The following is a 13,127-nucleotide window of genomic DNA, read 5'->3' as shown; positions in this document are numbered from 1 at the left end:
TTCCCGGCTTAAACAAACATATAACTCGCAATCGGGGATTTATACAGATGTAAACTGATCGATTCGTCCTACCCACAGTTTCGTGTTTATCAACAATACAGGGATTTTTTTACAGATTGATGATTTAGAGAAAATCAGTCCAAAACGAAACTAAAACCAGTTTTCATTCCTAAAACTGTGTAGTGTGTTTCTCGAAAGTAATGTACACTATTAACAGTTCCTTTATCAGAATACAGATATAGGACAAAGGAAGTATGGTAGATAGTAATATACATACTCTAGATAGATCCTTTGTCAAAATACACAGATAGGAAGTATGTTAGATTTTGATGTATATGAACATAAAATGCCGAGAGATTGACTACAGACAATCATATTTAGAGGCGTGTACGTGGATATTAATAGTACCCTTAGCGTAAGTAGGTTGCTGTGTAGGTAAATATAATATCTATATAACTCATAGTACCTATACACAATGATACTGTTTATCACAGGTACAATTACTTAATCGTAACGGGAAGTTACTGTAATATAACCCACACGTTACCTAGTCAGACAGGTGTCGTTTCCGTAAGCAATGAGCTCCGTTGCACATATTACCGGTGACCGGAGAAACCTCACACACCTGTACCATTTCTGCTGAAAGCATTTTGGGCACAAAACGTGTGATTTTGTATACTGGTTGTAACGACACATGTCCGATTGAATTGGTATTTTTTATCAGTAACACCTCTAGCTCAGCTATTTACTTGCATGCATAATATAACATTAGAAGTTGAATGTCACATTGCTTTATTAAATTTGGGCTGTAAAAAGTACTTAATGAATCGCAAAACACAATCAACCAAAATGTTTCATTTTTATCATGATTCGAGGAAGTTTGCATCAGCTATTTATAAACTAAGCTAAAAGGAAGTACTAAGAGCATTTTTTCAATAATAACCGTAGCCACAAAACATGGCAACGAGAAATATTTTTATTATGTCACATTGCCATTCAAATGAAAAAACGCCTTAAATGTAACAAAAGGATAATAACGATCAATGATTTAAGGATTAAATTGAATAGATTTTTTTATGTTATGGAGATATAACACAAAAATCCGAGTGCACTTTAAATAAACCGCGAAGCGGTTTATGATGAGAGTACACTCAGATTTTTGTGTTACATCTCAATAACATAAAAAATCTATTCAAAATAATCCTTATAATTCAATTTACTAAAGATAATCTCTTCAATATTCAAAATTCATTTCGGGACTTTTTTGTCTATGAAATCATTACGCCGTCATCTCAGCCAATCAGAATTAACGATACGAACGGCGACGCCATTTTTTCCTTTATGGGCTGATAAAGTAAATTTTTAAGCCAATGAAAAAGCTCGTAACAAGCAAAATTGAATTATTTACAACTAAAGACATTATCTTCAAAACAAAGCATGCTCTTTCAGATTTCACAATTTACTTTTGTGTGTTGTTTTAAATGGGTTTTTTTGTATTCTAGAAACTAGCTCCATTCTAAAAAGGCATGGCTGAGAGATGGCGTGAAAGTCTGGAGAATATGAACAAAAACTGTATCAGCAGATTGGAGGAATATGCTGCCAAAAGGGGATATGGTGTAAGCTACAAGGAGTCACTTTCCGGCACAGGGTAGATATACCACCAATGTGTGGTTATTTTAGTCAAACTGGTTAATAACGTAAACAAAAAGACCAGGCCTTAAGATCATGAAACAAACATAAGTCCAAAACTGTCTTAATTTTAGACTTCATATACAAATGTAGCTCATTGTATAGATAGAAATGAGCATGTACATTCGTTTTAATCGAGCACGTTCAATTTTGTAATTGCTGAATTTCTATTAGGCCAGATAAAGCATAAAGAACGAATTTACCACTTACCACGAGCATTAAAATTGTTTGTTATATCAGGTTTAAGATCGATGTGTATTTTGAGACATTCATTGCAAGCGGAACCGGAAGTAAGATAAAGGAAGCTAAGGAGGCGGCAGCGGATCGGGCTCTTCGGCTGCTTTATAAGGACAGCAGTAGTAATCGGGTAATATCTGGTTATATTACTTTGTTATATGTATTTATTCATCTTATAGGGATCTCCTCAAATTACAAAAGGACAAAACATGACAATTAAAAGAAAATAGGATTGAATATGGAAAATCAATACTGTTTATTCATATTTTACATTTTACTATGCAATACCCAGTGTAAACTAGAACCAAAGACCAATATCATAACAACAAAATCTCAATAGATTCAATCTGAGTTATAGACGTCATATCAACACATCGTAAAATGCCCATTTTTTGCAAGACACAACAAGAACACTCATATTTACATGATAGGGACGGTCACAAAATGTTCACATAACGCAGGCAATATGAATATCTTTTAAACGGTGCTGGGATGATCCTGTCAAAGTATTTGAAACATTTACCATTGGTATTACTTCAAAAATGTACACCATGTCTAAAATTGTATTCTTTTATTTTAATGACAATATCAATATAAACTGCAGGAACCCCAATATCAATCGGTAAATTGTCCTCAACCATGTATCGAAACAGAAACCACAGATGCTTGGTCTAGTGAACCAGAAGAGGACGGAAATGATTCAGAAAGCTCGACAGGTACCAACACTTTTGAGGTAGACAGATATGTCCCACAACCTTCAGGTTCGCTCTGCCCAGTGTCACTAGGCTGGGATGGACAGCCAGATATGAGCGGGAGCACGTCTTCATCTGTCCTATTGGATGGGAAAAACCCAGTCAGTGCGTTCATGGAATTAGCACAAGCTGGAGGGAATATAGGAAGATTTGAAGAGGAGACAAAATCAGGTCCTCCTCACTGTCCATCGTATGTATAGGATTTGATACTAATTACTATGATATCATTAATTTTCGTGAAGTTTTAAATTTTCGTAGTTCTCGTATGTGAAGCAACGATAATATGTCCCCACAACTTGAGACATACATGAACGTACACTTTGAAATAGTATTAGGTCAGTAAACAAATAAGAACAGACCTTTTTCCAAAACAATTGTCCCCATCTATTTTAATCGAAGCCAAACTTGGCATATACTATTTTATTCAATGTCATACATTAAACTTAAACTACAGTGACAAGAGACGAACATATAGATGCTATGTACATGCCTTTGTACGAATTTAAATCTAAACAAAATAGTAAACTTTTGTCTTTCACGAAAATTGACACCAACGAAAATAAATTGTATCACAGTAGATGAATGGGCTAATCTATCTATCAATCGCTAATGTTAGATGAAATCTTGGTCACAACCTGGTAAATCTTGTCGTTTTACATTGTCAATCCCAGGACAAATTTCTAAATGGAATTAACTATTTCTAAATTAATTTTCTGAATACACATTATTTGTTAGCATATATGTATGTCGAGCATTTTTTTTTTTATATTTAAAAGATATCCACTATAGGCAGACAATTAGGAACAACTAACAATTAACCGGTAAAGTAAGTTTGATGATTTGTATTTGCCAGTAAACTTTATCTAGGAATACCACAGTTTCCTTTGCGGTATAAAGAAATAAAAAAACTAATAATGATAATAAAAATAAAATAAATGTGATGTCCTTTTCGTCCTTGTCCTTTCAAATGTATATTCAAGCTCCACTGTTGCTGTTTGATTCCAACTTAAGACTTTGTCCGGAATTGACCTCTTTCATCTAGATTGCCAAAATCTGAGAAATATGTTGCTATTTAAGAAGTTATTTGCATTAATCAATGTGGGTTTTTTTAAATATTATTTTCTGCCACAGATTCGAGATGAGAGCTTATATTGGTAACACAAAATTAGCTAAAGGAATAGGAAGCACTAAAAAGGCTGCTAAACGAAAGGCCGCTGAAGCGTCTCTCAACTTTATTCAACCGAAACGTCTAAAAGAGTTGACGTACGTAGATGCCCCGGTAAGATTTTCGAATATTGCTATTTCAATAATTGATAAAGTTTAAAATGTTATGCTAAATTTTAAAAGATGAATACAATACCACATAGAGTTGTCATGTAGATAGAGATATCTCTAACCGGGTGATAAAATGGGTAGTCAGCAAAAAGCTTGCCGAATGCTAGACAGTCAAAACCTTTAAGATATCCCTAGCTACTTGACATATTCATTTCAGACTAATTTTTTTCCATACTAAGACCATAGTTACGGTTTATTTTGTTTGAGTCATAGTCATCGCGCCATCATCACATTAACATCGGTATGCTTAAAATTTCGAGAAAATAATGTGTGCCATGCTATGCTAAAACTGTATAAGTGTTCACCCGTAAATAACATTTACAAGGAAATATGTTGTCTAATACATATTTGATCTGATATCAAAGATTAATAAACTATCGGCTTATTGATGGAAGATTTTGTCGTAATAATTCAATTAGTGTACATTTGTTTAATTCTATCGTCTGAAAATTATCTCCAATGGTAACTAAAAATATAAATATCATTTATGAGTTGGAATGTTTAAAATATACCATATGATTATTTACATCTAAATGGTTACCTTTTTAAAGACTGCTCTGTCACCTACGTCTATTGACAAGAATGCCGGAGTTTGTCCCCCTGGAGCTGATCCAATCAGTATGCTTAACGAGTATGCACAGAAACATGGTTTGGAATTAAGATATCGGTATATTGACACTTCAGGACCGGACCATGAAAGAACGTACGTTTAGTATCATGTCTTTGCATATTACCTTCGGGTAGGTATGTATAGTGACGTCACCGTATCGTTTTTATATTTACGTTAACTGGTTTCTCTTAGAAATCAATTCCCCTTTGCATCACTCAATCGGACGATATGCTGGCAGTATCAAGTCGTATATCTGAATTCCTGGACTGACTGTACCTTACATCGATATATATCCAATACATTTACTCTTTGTAAATTCGGGCATAGTTACCGTGGAATCTGTAGATAAACACCTATCTTTGTAAACACCCTTTGGATTTGAGTTATTGATACATTACCTTAGTTTTACGCCGTTTTATTAAGAATATTCATTAATAGATACCTCGTCTAGTTATATAAAAATTATTTCACTATGAAATTAAAATATTCTAGGTTCACATATGAGGCGGTGGTAGGAAGTACTGGATATCAGGGAGCATCAGCTGGTTCCATAAAAGAGGCAAAGAGAGAAGCTTGTAGGAATGCTCTCAGGTCTTTGAAGCGACACAAACTGTATAACTACCAATCTGGACTATCTACGGTAAATTATGATTGTTGATCTCATTGCTATACTGCTTTTAATATTCCTGTAAAACGTCTTTTTACGTCTTATTGCATCCTTTAAGAAAGTAGGATTTGTTTTGTTCAACCTAATATGTAATTTAAATCAGCGGAAACAGATTGTTATGATATAAGTATAAATACATTATATATGTAGGAATTTAAAAAGTTTTTAATTCATATAAGTACGTTTTATTTCTTTCGGCAAACATTAACGAGTCAAAAATTAAAACATCAAAACGAGTATAACAAAATTTCATTTGAAATTATCGCAAAAAATCCAACGGAGGCAGCCATTTCGTTCCATCCACATTGGAATTTTGACGTCACATCATTTGTTCTGAACCAGTGAATATTGGTCAAGGTTATTACACTAATGACATGTGCAAAAATAGTGCACGTTCGAAATCAATGGATATCAGGCGGATTACTTAATAAATATATATGTATGTGCTACGAACAGAAATTATATTCTATGCATTTAAATAATAATTGAATAATTAATTTTTATTTGTTTTCATACTAAATCCGACTTTCTGGGTTGCAAATCCTTAAAAAAAATCGAGAATAGCACGGAAAACTGACGCTATCATGACGTCACAATAAAGATATCGACGTTGCGTATTGATTTGGAAAAAAAATAATCCATTAGAAAATCAAGGGAATAGTACGTTTAAACGTAATTTATGTTACAATCTGATTAAAATACAGATCCTTATTATCACTACGTTGGATAAGAGGATCTGAGAACATCCCATTAGGGGTCACGCCAAGATGACCTTTTGAAATGGCCAATCAAATTGGCACTGCCAGAATCTTGACTGGGGACGAAATAGTTTGAAAAAGCTGTCCAAATTATTTTCGTGTATGTAGCCATCTCGCCCGAAGTGCACAACAAAGCTAATTGTATATGTATACTGGGGCGAAAAGACATTTTCAATTGATGTTGTAAGGTGTAGAAACTGCATTTGCTCAGAAGTACACGTGGTATAAAGGTTATCTGGACGTGATCCCTTATGGGATATTGTCAGATCCTCTATTGAACGGAGTGGTTATAAGGATCTGTGTTTTAATCAGATTGTTTATGTTATGAAGCTACGCGGATTCACACAGTTTACAAACGAAATTTCTTTCATATCCCTTTGAAGTTAAAAAATAGTGACATCAATGCTGGGGTAAATATTCCAAAATATTATAATTTTACTGCGTTGAGGCTAGTCTTTTGTAAAATTTGGAAACAATGTAAGACTTAGAATATCGATTCAACAGCAGGAAGCTAACATGTCATGCACTATATGATTGAGATATGTTTTATGTTTTCAGTTTACCACGAAAGAACCATTGACTTTCCATGACGAAATCGCAAAACTTTGCCATGAGAAATTTGACGCAGTTGTAGGAGATATATCAGAAAACCTCGCAGGCCGGAAGGTCATAGCGGGTGTTGTCATGGAATCCAAAATCAACAGCACTTTTGAAGTTATCAGTTTAGCTTCTGGTATGTTTTGTGTCACAAAACGATATGCTGCATTGAGGTCGAATTACAAATTCATTAATACAATGCTTTTCGTTATGATCATACATAGAATATCTGCATAAGATTTGTAAACTGAATAACATTTCGTATTCAATGAAAAACTACTGTTTGAATTGTTAGAACGTGTATCGCAGAACTATTTTTTTCATTTTTGTTTGTGCCGAAGGAAATCGCTTTATCAGAGGGGACTCGCTGACGACGGACGGCCAGGTCCTAGTGGACTCGCATGCTGAAATTCTGGCAGCACGAGGCATGAAAAGGTTGGTTTGATTTCAAAGAAACCATATATTCATCTACATGTATTGGAGGGCTCTTTTTATGTGTTTTACAATAACAGTTTTAAATAAAGAAGTCCATAGTTATCCACTTTTATACACGTTTACATTTGTTTACTCTGCCTTATGCTCCATCCATTGTTTTATGTTGCCGTAACTAACCCATGTTAACCCATAGACATTGTGTATTTCTCATAAAAAGTTTATTTTTATAAAGATAAATTCTTACTGAATATGCGCAACAACTTAAACTAAAAAGAAAATACAACAAAAATAATTTCAATGACGTTATGCTCGTTTCTATCTCTGATTGCAAAGATCAATATCATACATGTAGCTTGAATATGTGATTCAACAGTCGCTTATGTTACTAGGGTCGATTGGGTTTTACATTCATAAATCACAAAACCATGATCTTCTTTGTCGTTCGTTTATTCTGGTTTAAAAACCCTACAGCAACAATCATCTATCATACAAACATATAGAACGGACTGACTGACAAGGGACATTACTCGCGCATACCTATGTAGAAGACCCTGTAGTTTCTCCGGACCCATGTCCGTCTCAAGTCACCTGACATACCTACTCACATTCCTCTCATACTTATATTCAAAACCATTAAATCTGCACACTCCATACAAATCTCAATAATACTTTAAAATACACACACCTCAAAACAATAACAATATATGGCATATTGAAACAAATACAAAATATAACTCAGTGTCACACTCCCCCCCCCCCCCTCCAAAGATAAATGACCTCCGTGTCATCGTGGTCCAGGGGCTTCAGTATCATCTGTTAGAAAAACACAAAACATACACAACACAAGATGAAAATAGTGAATAAAATATAGCTAAAATGAACCACTTATAATGGCCGTTAATGAATCCAGAACCCTATCTGGCATCCTGTCCAGTTTACCTTCACTAGTCAGATCCTGTAGGTATTTCGCTCGCGCTATCCAATCCAGTACAACCGGAAACTGATGCATGGCGAATTTCCTAGAGGTCTGCCAGGACGGTCGACACCTCTGCCTCCTTGGAACAGGCACAGTATTAACTTCCGGTCTCCCTAATCCGGCATTAATCGATGCCGATCCCTCCCCTCCGAAGAGATGGAGACCGTCTCAGGTTGACTCTGGTGTTCCTCCGCTGTGGGGTTTTGATCGTCATCAGCACCATTATCATCTCTAGGCTCTCCAAACAAGTGGTCGTCACCCATGTCCGAAGAAACTACTGTGTCTTCAACAGCTTTCCTGGTATCTTCAGTACTGGATGAAATGCTTTCCAAGTCAACTGCTGGACCATCATTATCTTGTAGGACAACCTGCTTGCCTTCCCTGCCCACTTTCCGTTTACGTATAGGTCTAGGTTCAGGAACCACCTCCACTTCCACAACTTCCTCAACAGTAGAGAATAAATCTCCAACCGGCAGTCATAAGTTACGATGGAGTTTACGAGTACGTCCAGTTCCTGTTTCCGGCTTGATGGTAAACACGGGTACATCTTGGTTCTCCTGGACATTACTACGAACACGTCTTCTTTCCATTTATTGTCCAGCTTATGCTTTCCCTAATGACACAACTTTTTCACTGGCACTCTCGTTTCGCATACCACGCTAGAGTCGCGGACTAGATCAGTTTTAAACACTTATCACAGATTTCCTAAATATTTTAAAGATACATATATGAATAAAAATAATAATTTAAATATATAAAACTTTTTCAGGTTCCTGTATCATCACATAAAACAACTCATCAAGGGCCAGCCATCACCCGTCCTACAAAGGCATGGGAATGAAAAAATTGAATTAGTATCCGGGGTCGAGTTCCACTTGTACATATCCACCGCCCCATGTGGAGACGGAGCAGTATTTACCCCAAGGTAATTGCATACTTTAGTACTGGTAGGTAACCAGCAATTGGGAACCTTCGTCTCTTTCCGTAATCGAGAAAATAATCGTTCACGGAAAGTGCCGAAGGTTGCCGATTCGGGTGACCAGTTCTTGCAATATATTAATTTTCTCGAATATATGTTGTCTTTACTTGTGCGATAACACGAGAATTTACGAACACGTGCGTTGGCGAGAATTGCTGGTACTTTCGTATTTGTATTTGTATCATAGAGTAATTTTGTCATGAGAAAACATCTTACCTTGTAAAACAATGCTAATTGTTATATACGTCGAATCGGAACATAAAAGGGAAATAGGAAGGGGCTCTCATAAGCTTGTATGAAAAGACACACTGACACTTTTGAAAACATCTTTATATATAGCCTTGTATTAACGTGGTCGACATGTTATGTTTTTGTTTTAATATATACGTGTAGTTTTGGTCTTGGTTTCAACATTTGTATATTTGTTTGCAGTTCTGGTATGTCAGTGGATGCAGACGTTCATCATAAACCGACATTTGATGATAACAAGCAAGGGCTTTTACGGTCAAAAATCGAACAGGGTAACATTTGTTTTGTTATGAAATATCTTCTTCTTCAATTTATATTTTTGAGTGGTTTTAAAAGATGGCATGTGGATCACGTAACTGACCTGTTCAGCCATGTCATAGGATAGGTCATGATATAAATGTCGTAAGATACAGGTGTAATAACACCATTGGACGTCACGACTGCTTATGAAAATCCTATGACTTTGCCCAATTGTCTCGGTAGACAGATCATCACATCCGAACGTGTTATCCCCTTAGGGCTAAGGACATTAATGAACTTGTTTGATTAATTTCATAATACATGTAATGATCATCTATACACAGGCAAAATTTCTTCGCGTGAATTTCACATGACCGGGGTCAAAAAGGTGAATTTGACGGTAAATTCACGTGCGGTTTTTTATGATTTTTTAACATGACTTTAACATGCATTTCACGTGACTTTCACGTGAAAATATTCACGTTAATTTCACATGAAGGAAATTTTCAAGTGAATTTCATATGAAAAACATCACATGAAATCCACGTCAATTTAACGTGAAATTCACTTGAAAGGGCCTTCACATGGAATTCACATGGATAAATATTGCCTGCGTATATGCCCTTTGTGTGAAATATTCTTTCATATTTTATCCGTAATCAGTTGGAAAAATTGCGTCGGTTTTTTATGTAATAAATTTGCTCGCCACTAATTTTCGGAGTTTAAATACTCGTGACATACCAGGTATAATTCGATGTAAATGTGATTATTGAAAGGACCATATTATTACTTAGAAGAAGAAGTAGAAATCATTAACACTGAGATCAATATCAGAGAAACTATTTTTATTTATGCACATGGATTTTCCATGCATGACATTTTTCATATATTGGAATTTTATTCCATGGATTAGGGTGTGACAACGAAATCACAACCTGAGGTGTAGTTTGTGGATGTTCAATCCAAGGCATGACGATTTCTCCTCTTCTCCTCGAGGGCTGAGATTATGTTGTCAAACCCCAAGGTAGGGGGATGACTGTTTTTCCCCCAGCAAGAGAAAAGGCCGATATGTTTGTCTAAGAAAAATCATTTCCATCGCGACATCATCAAGTATTTATCGACTGCGCGTCAAAATTAATGACGTTACGTACAATGTATGCATGGATTCATGACGTCACGTTATTATTTATTTCATTTGTCCGTACTTCCGGTTTGCAATCAATCATTTCCAGGTTGACAGAGAAATATCTCACGGCTGGCAAATAAGTAAAATATAACTAGATTGATAACATCAATGTCCAATTAAAACGTATCTATACAGATTCTTTTATAACAATCGTTATCAATAACGTGGAATTTGTGTTTTATTTTATTTAAACGGCAGGCGAAGGACAGATTCCGACCAAAGATAGACAATCGAACTGCACTTATCAGGGAATGGACGCTGTAAGGAATGGAGAACGACTACGTGTCATGTCCTGTAGTGACAAAATCTGTAAATGGAATCTACTGGGAGTACAGGGAGCACTGCTGGCCAATCTAATGAAACCTGTGTACCTCAGCTCCATCACGTTAGGTAGCGAAACTTTAATTTACTATAAACCAACGTATTTCCATGTGTGATTTATTTCAAGAAATATTTGAATTCTCAAAATAAATCGGCGCGAAAATTAATCAATCATAGATACATTATCCCCGATAACGTTTCTGCGGGACTATTGTATCGATTAGTGTTGGAATAACGTCAAAAGATGATTTCCGGCGCTAACGTCATTTCAGCGGGAAGATTACAAACAGTTACGTTCTATCACCACTGGAGATAGTAGTTCCGCTCAAACGTTCTCGGGTATCAAGTGGTACATGAATTAGTCCCATTTAAATCGCAGGGAAAATGTTGTCCATGGAAACGCGAGATAAAGTTGCCGCGAAAATAAGTTGGTTAACAGTATGTTCTTTAATAACTATCCGTTTGTTTTATGTAAATCTGTTTTTTATCTTCATTTTAATTTCATCTTTTCATAACACTGCTGTAACACCAAAACGACGTGGTTTGCAACATTGCTTTTCACCCTTTCTACATAGAACGGCATGAGCAATACAATTAAGATAATATTGTCTTACTACAAATTGGATCATTTAATTTTAAAGGAAACCTCTACAACCACGGACACATGGCCAGAGCAATGTGTTGTCGGCTGGAAAAGACCCAAGTGGTAGAAAATCTACCATTTGGCTATAAGCTTAACCATCCATTACTTGGAGGCGTGTCCCACAAGAAGACACCACAACGAAGTGTTGGGAAGTCGACGGCTTATAGCATAAACTGGAACAGAGCAGACGACTGCCACGAAATCACCGACGGAACGACAGGTTTTTTACATAACATTGGGTTGACAAGGATGCAAGGACTAATAAAGTAAGATATGAATTATATTTAACAAGATTGTTAAAATGTAGTTAATATTATCTTGCATCAGGATAGAATCTTGTATTCATATTGGTGAAAATGATGTCAGGTTTGTAAAATATCTTATTAGGTTTGGGCAATAGAGTTATCAATCTTTACACCTGAACGTCATGAACAACAAGATGCGGATGGAAACAAACCGCGTGAATGTTAACGATGATGATAATTTCAAAAGCAATGCAAAATGGGCAAGAATTATTTAACAAAATGAAATGCGACAACGTATTCCAGTAATTCGATGTGGTACAATTGCTTTTAGCAGTTTTATTTTGGTTTCAATACTTTGCTGCTACATTATTTTCGAACGATATTCGACGGGAGAAATTCATTTCAAGTTTCGTTAGTGTCCTCATACGGAAAAAACTATTGGATCTAAACGAAATATCTATCACTTGTATTTTCGTTAAACAAGCGATTTAAGTTTTTCATAACCAGTATATTGAATGAATATAATGAAAACATGGTTTGTCCACAATGATTAATTAATTGTTTCATGGTTGTTCCATATTGTTCTATTATTCGGTTAAGGCGGCTTTTCTTATTTTAAATGTTATATATATATTTAAATTGCCTGTTGTCAGTATAATGTGACCGGGTGGGGTGTGTTACATGTATTTGGTGTCTTCGGCAGCATGCTTCAGTGATAAAGCACTTAAAAAGGGCAACAGTTCCACTAAACCAGAAGACACAAACATAGCACAGTCTCCCAAAACACGCACCTCGCACTTCACACGCGCTACACATCGCATATATGGGATGTATCCTTACATGACCTTGTCTGTTAATAGGACGTTGAATAATCAAACAAACAAACAACAACATACATTTCAAACAATCTCAATGTCAAAATGTGTTGCAAAACCCCAGCAGACGTTTACACTAGTGACACATGCAAATATATCACATGGTCGAAAAAATTAGGCGGATAAGAACTATGTGATAAATGTAGATATGAATTTGTATGGTGTAAAGGCATTAAAGTGATATTATGAACATTAATGTTAGGGATATTAAAATAGAGAGATATGAGGTAAAGCCATATGGTATTTTACATGAATTAAATGGAATATTAACTAATATCGGTTTTACTTGCGATTATTATTCATTTGGTAATTATTTTGTAGGAGGGGCAACTT

The 13,127-nt window shown here is 35.6% G+C and overlaps 1 protein-coding gene across 6 annotated transcripts in view; it reads left to right on the top strand.

Moving 5' to 3' along the window:
* The window catches only part of LOC138333597 (double-stranded RNA-specific adenosine deaminase-like), a 28,855-nt gene that overhangs the window by 11,479 nt on the left and 4,249 nt on the right, over positions 1-13,127 (top strand). Inside the window, exons 1-13 of one of the 6 annotated variants that reach the window (XM_069282071.1) lie at positions 263-415; positions 1,503-1,648; positions 1,930-2,056; positions 2,531-2,868; positions 3,810-3,957; positions 4,565-4,716; positions 5,116-5,263; positions 6,607-6,781; positions 6,987-7,080; positions 8,826-8,981; positions 9,468-9,556; positions 10,909-11,100; positions 11,673-11,940. In XM_069282071.1, the coding sequence (XP_069138172.1) occupies positions 1,527-1,648; positions 1,930-2,056; positions 2,531-2,868; positions 3,810-3,957; positions 4,565-4,716; positions 5,116-5,263; positions 6,607-6,781; positions 6,987-7,080; positions 8,826-8,981; positions 9,468-9,556; positions 10,909-11,100; positions 11,673-11,940 (2,009 nt within the window). In that variant the 5' untranslated portion in view covers positions 263-415; positions 1,503-1,526. Of the gene's footprint in view, positions 1-262; positions 436-1,502; positions 1,666-1,929; positions 2,057-2,530; positions 2,869-3,809; positions 3,958-4,564; positions 4,717-5,115; positions 5,264-6,606; positions 6,782-6,986; positions 7,081-8,825; positions 8,982-9,467; positions 9,557-10,908; positions 11,101-11,672; positions 11,941-13,127 lie in introns of those variants that run through there. The other 5 variants (XM_069282072.1, XM_069282069.1, XM_069282073.1 and 2 more) reach the window with 5 other exon arrangements.

This window comes from Argopecten irradians, chromosome 10 (genome assembly GCF_041381155.1).
Source record: "Argopecten irradians isolate NY chromosome 10, Ai_NY, whole genome shotgun sequence".
NCBI lineage: Eukaryota > Metazoa > Mollusca > Bivalvia > Pectinida > Pectinidae > Argopecten > Argopecten irradians.
The sequence above is the reverse complement of the archived record's forward strand: the minus strand, read 5'-3'. Positions and strand labels throughout refer to the sequence as shown.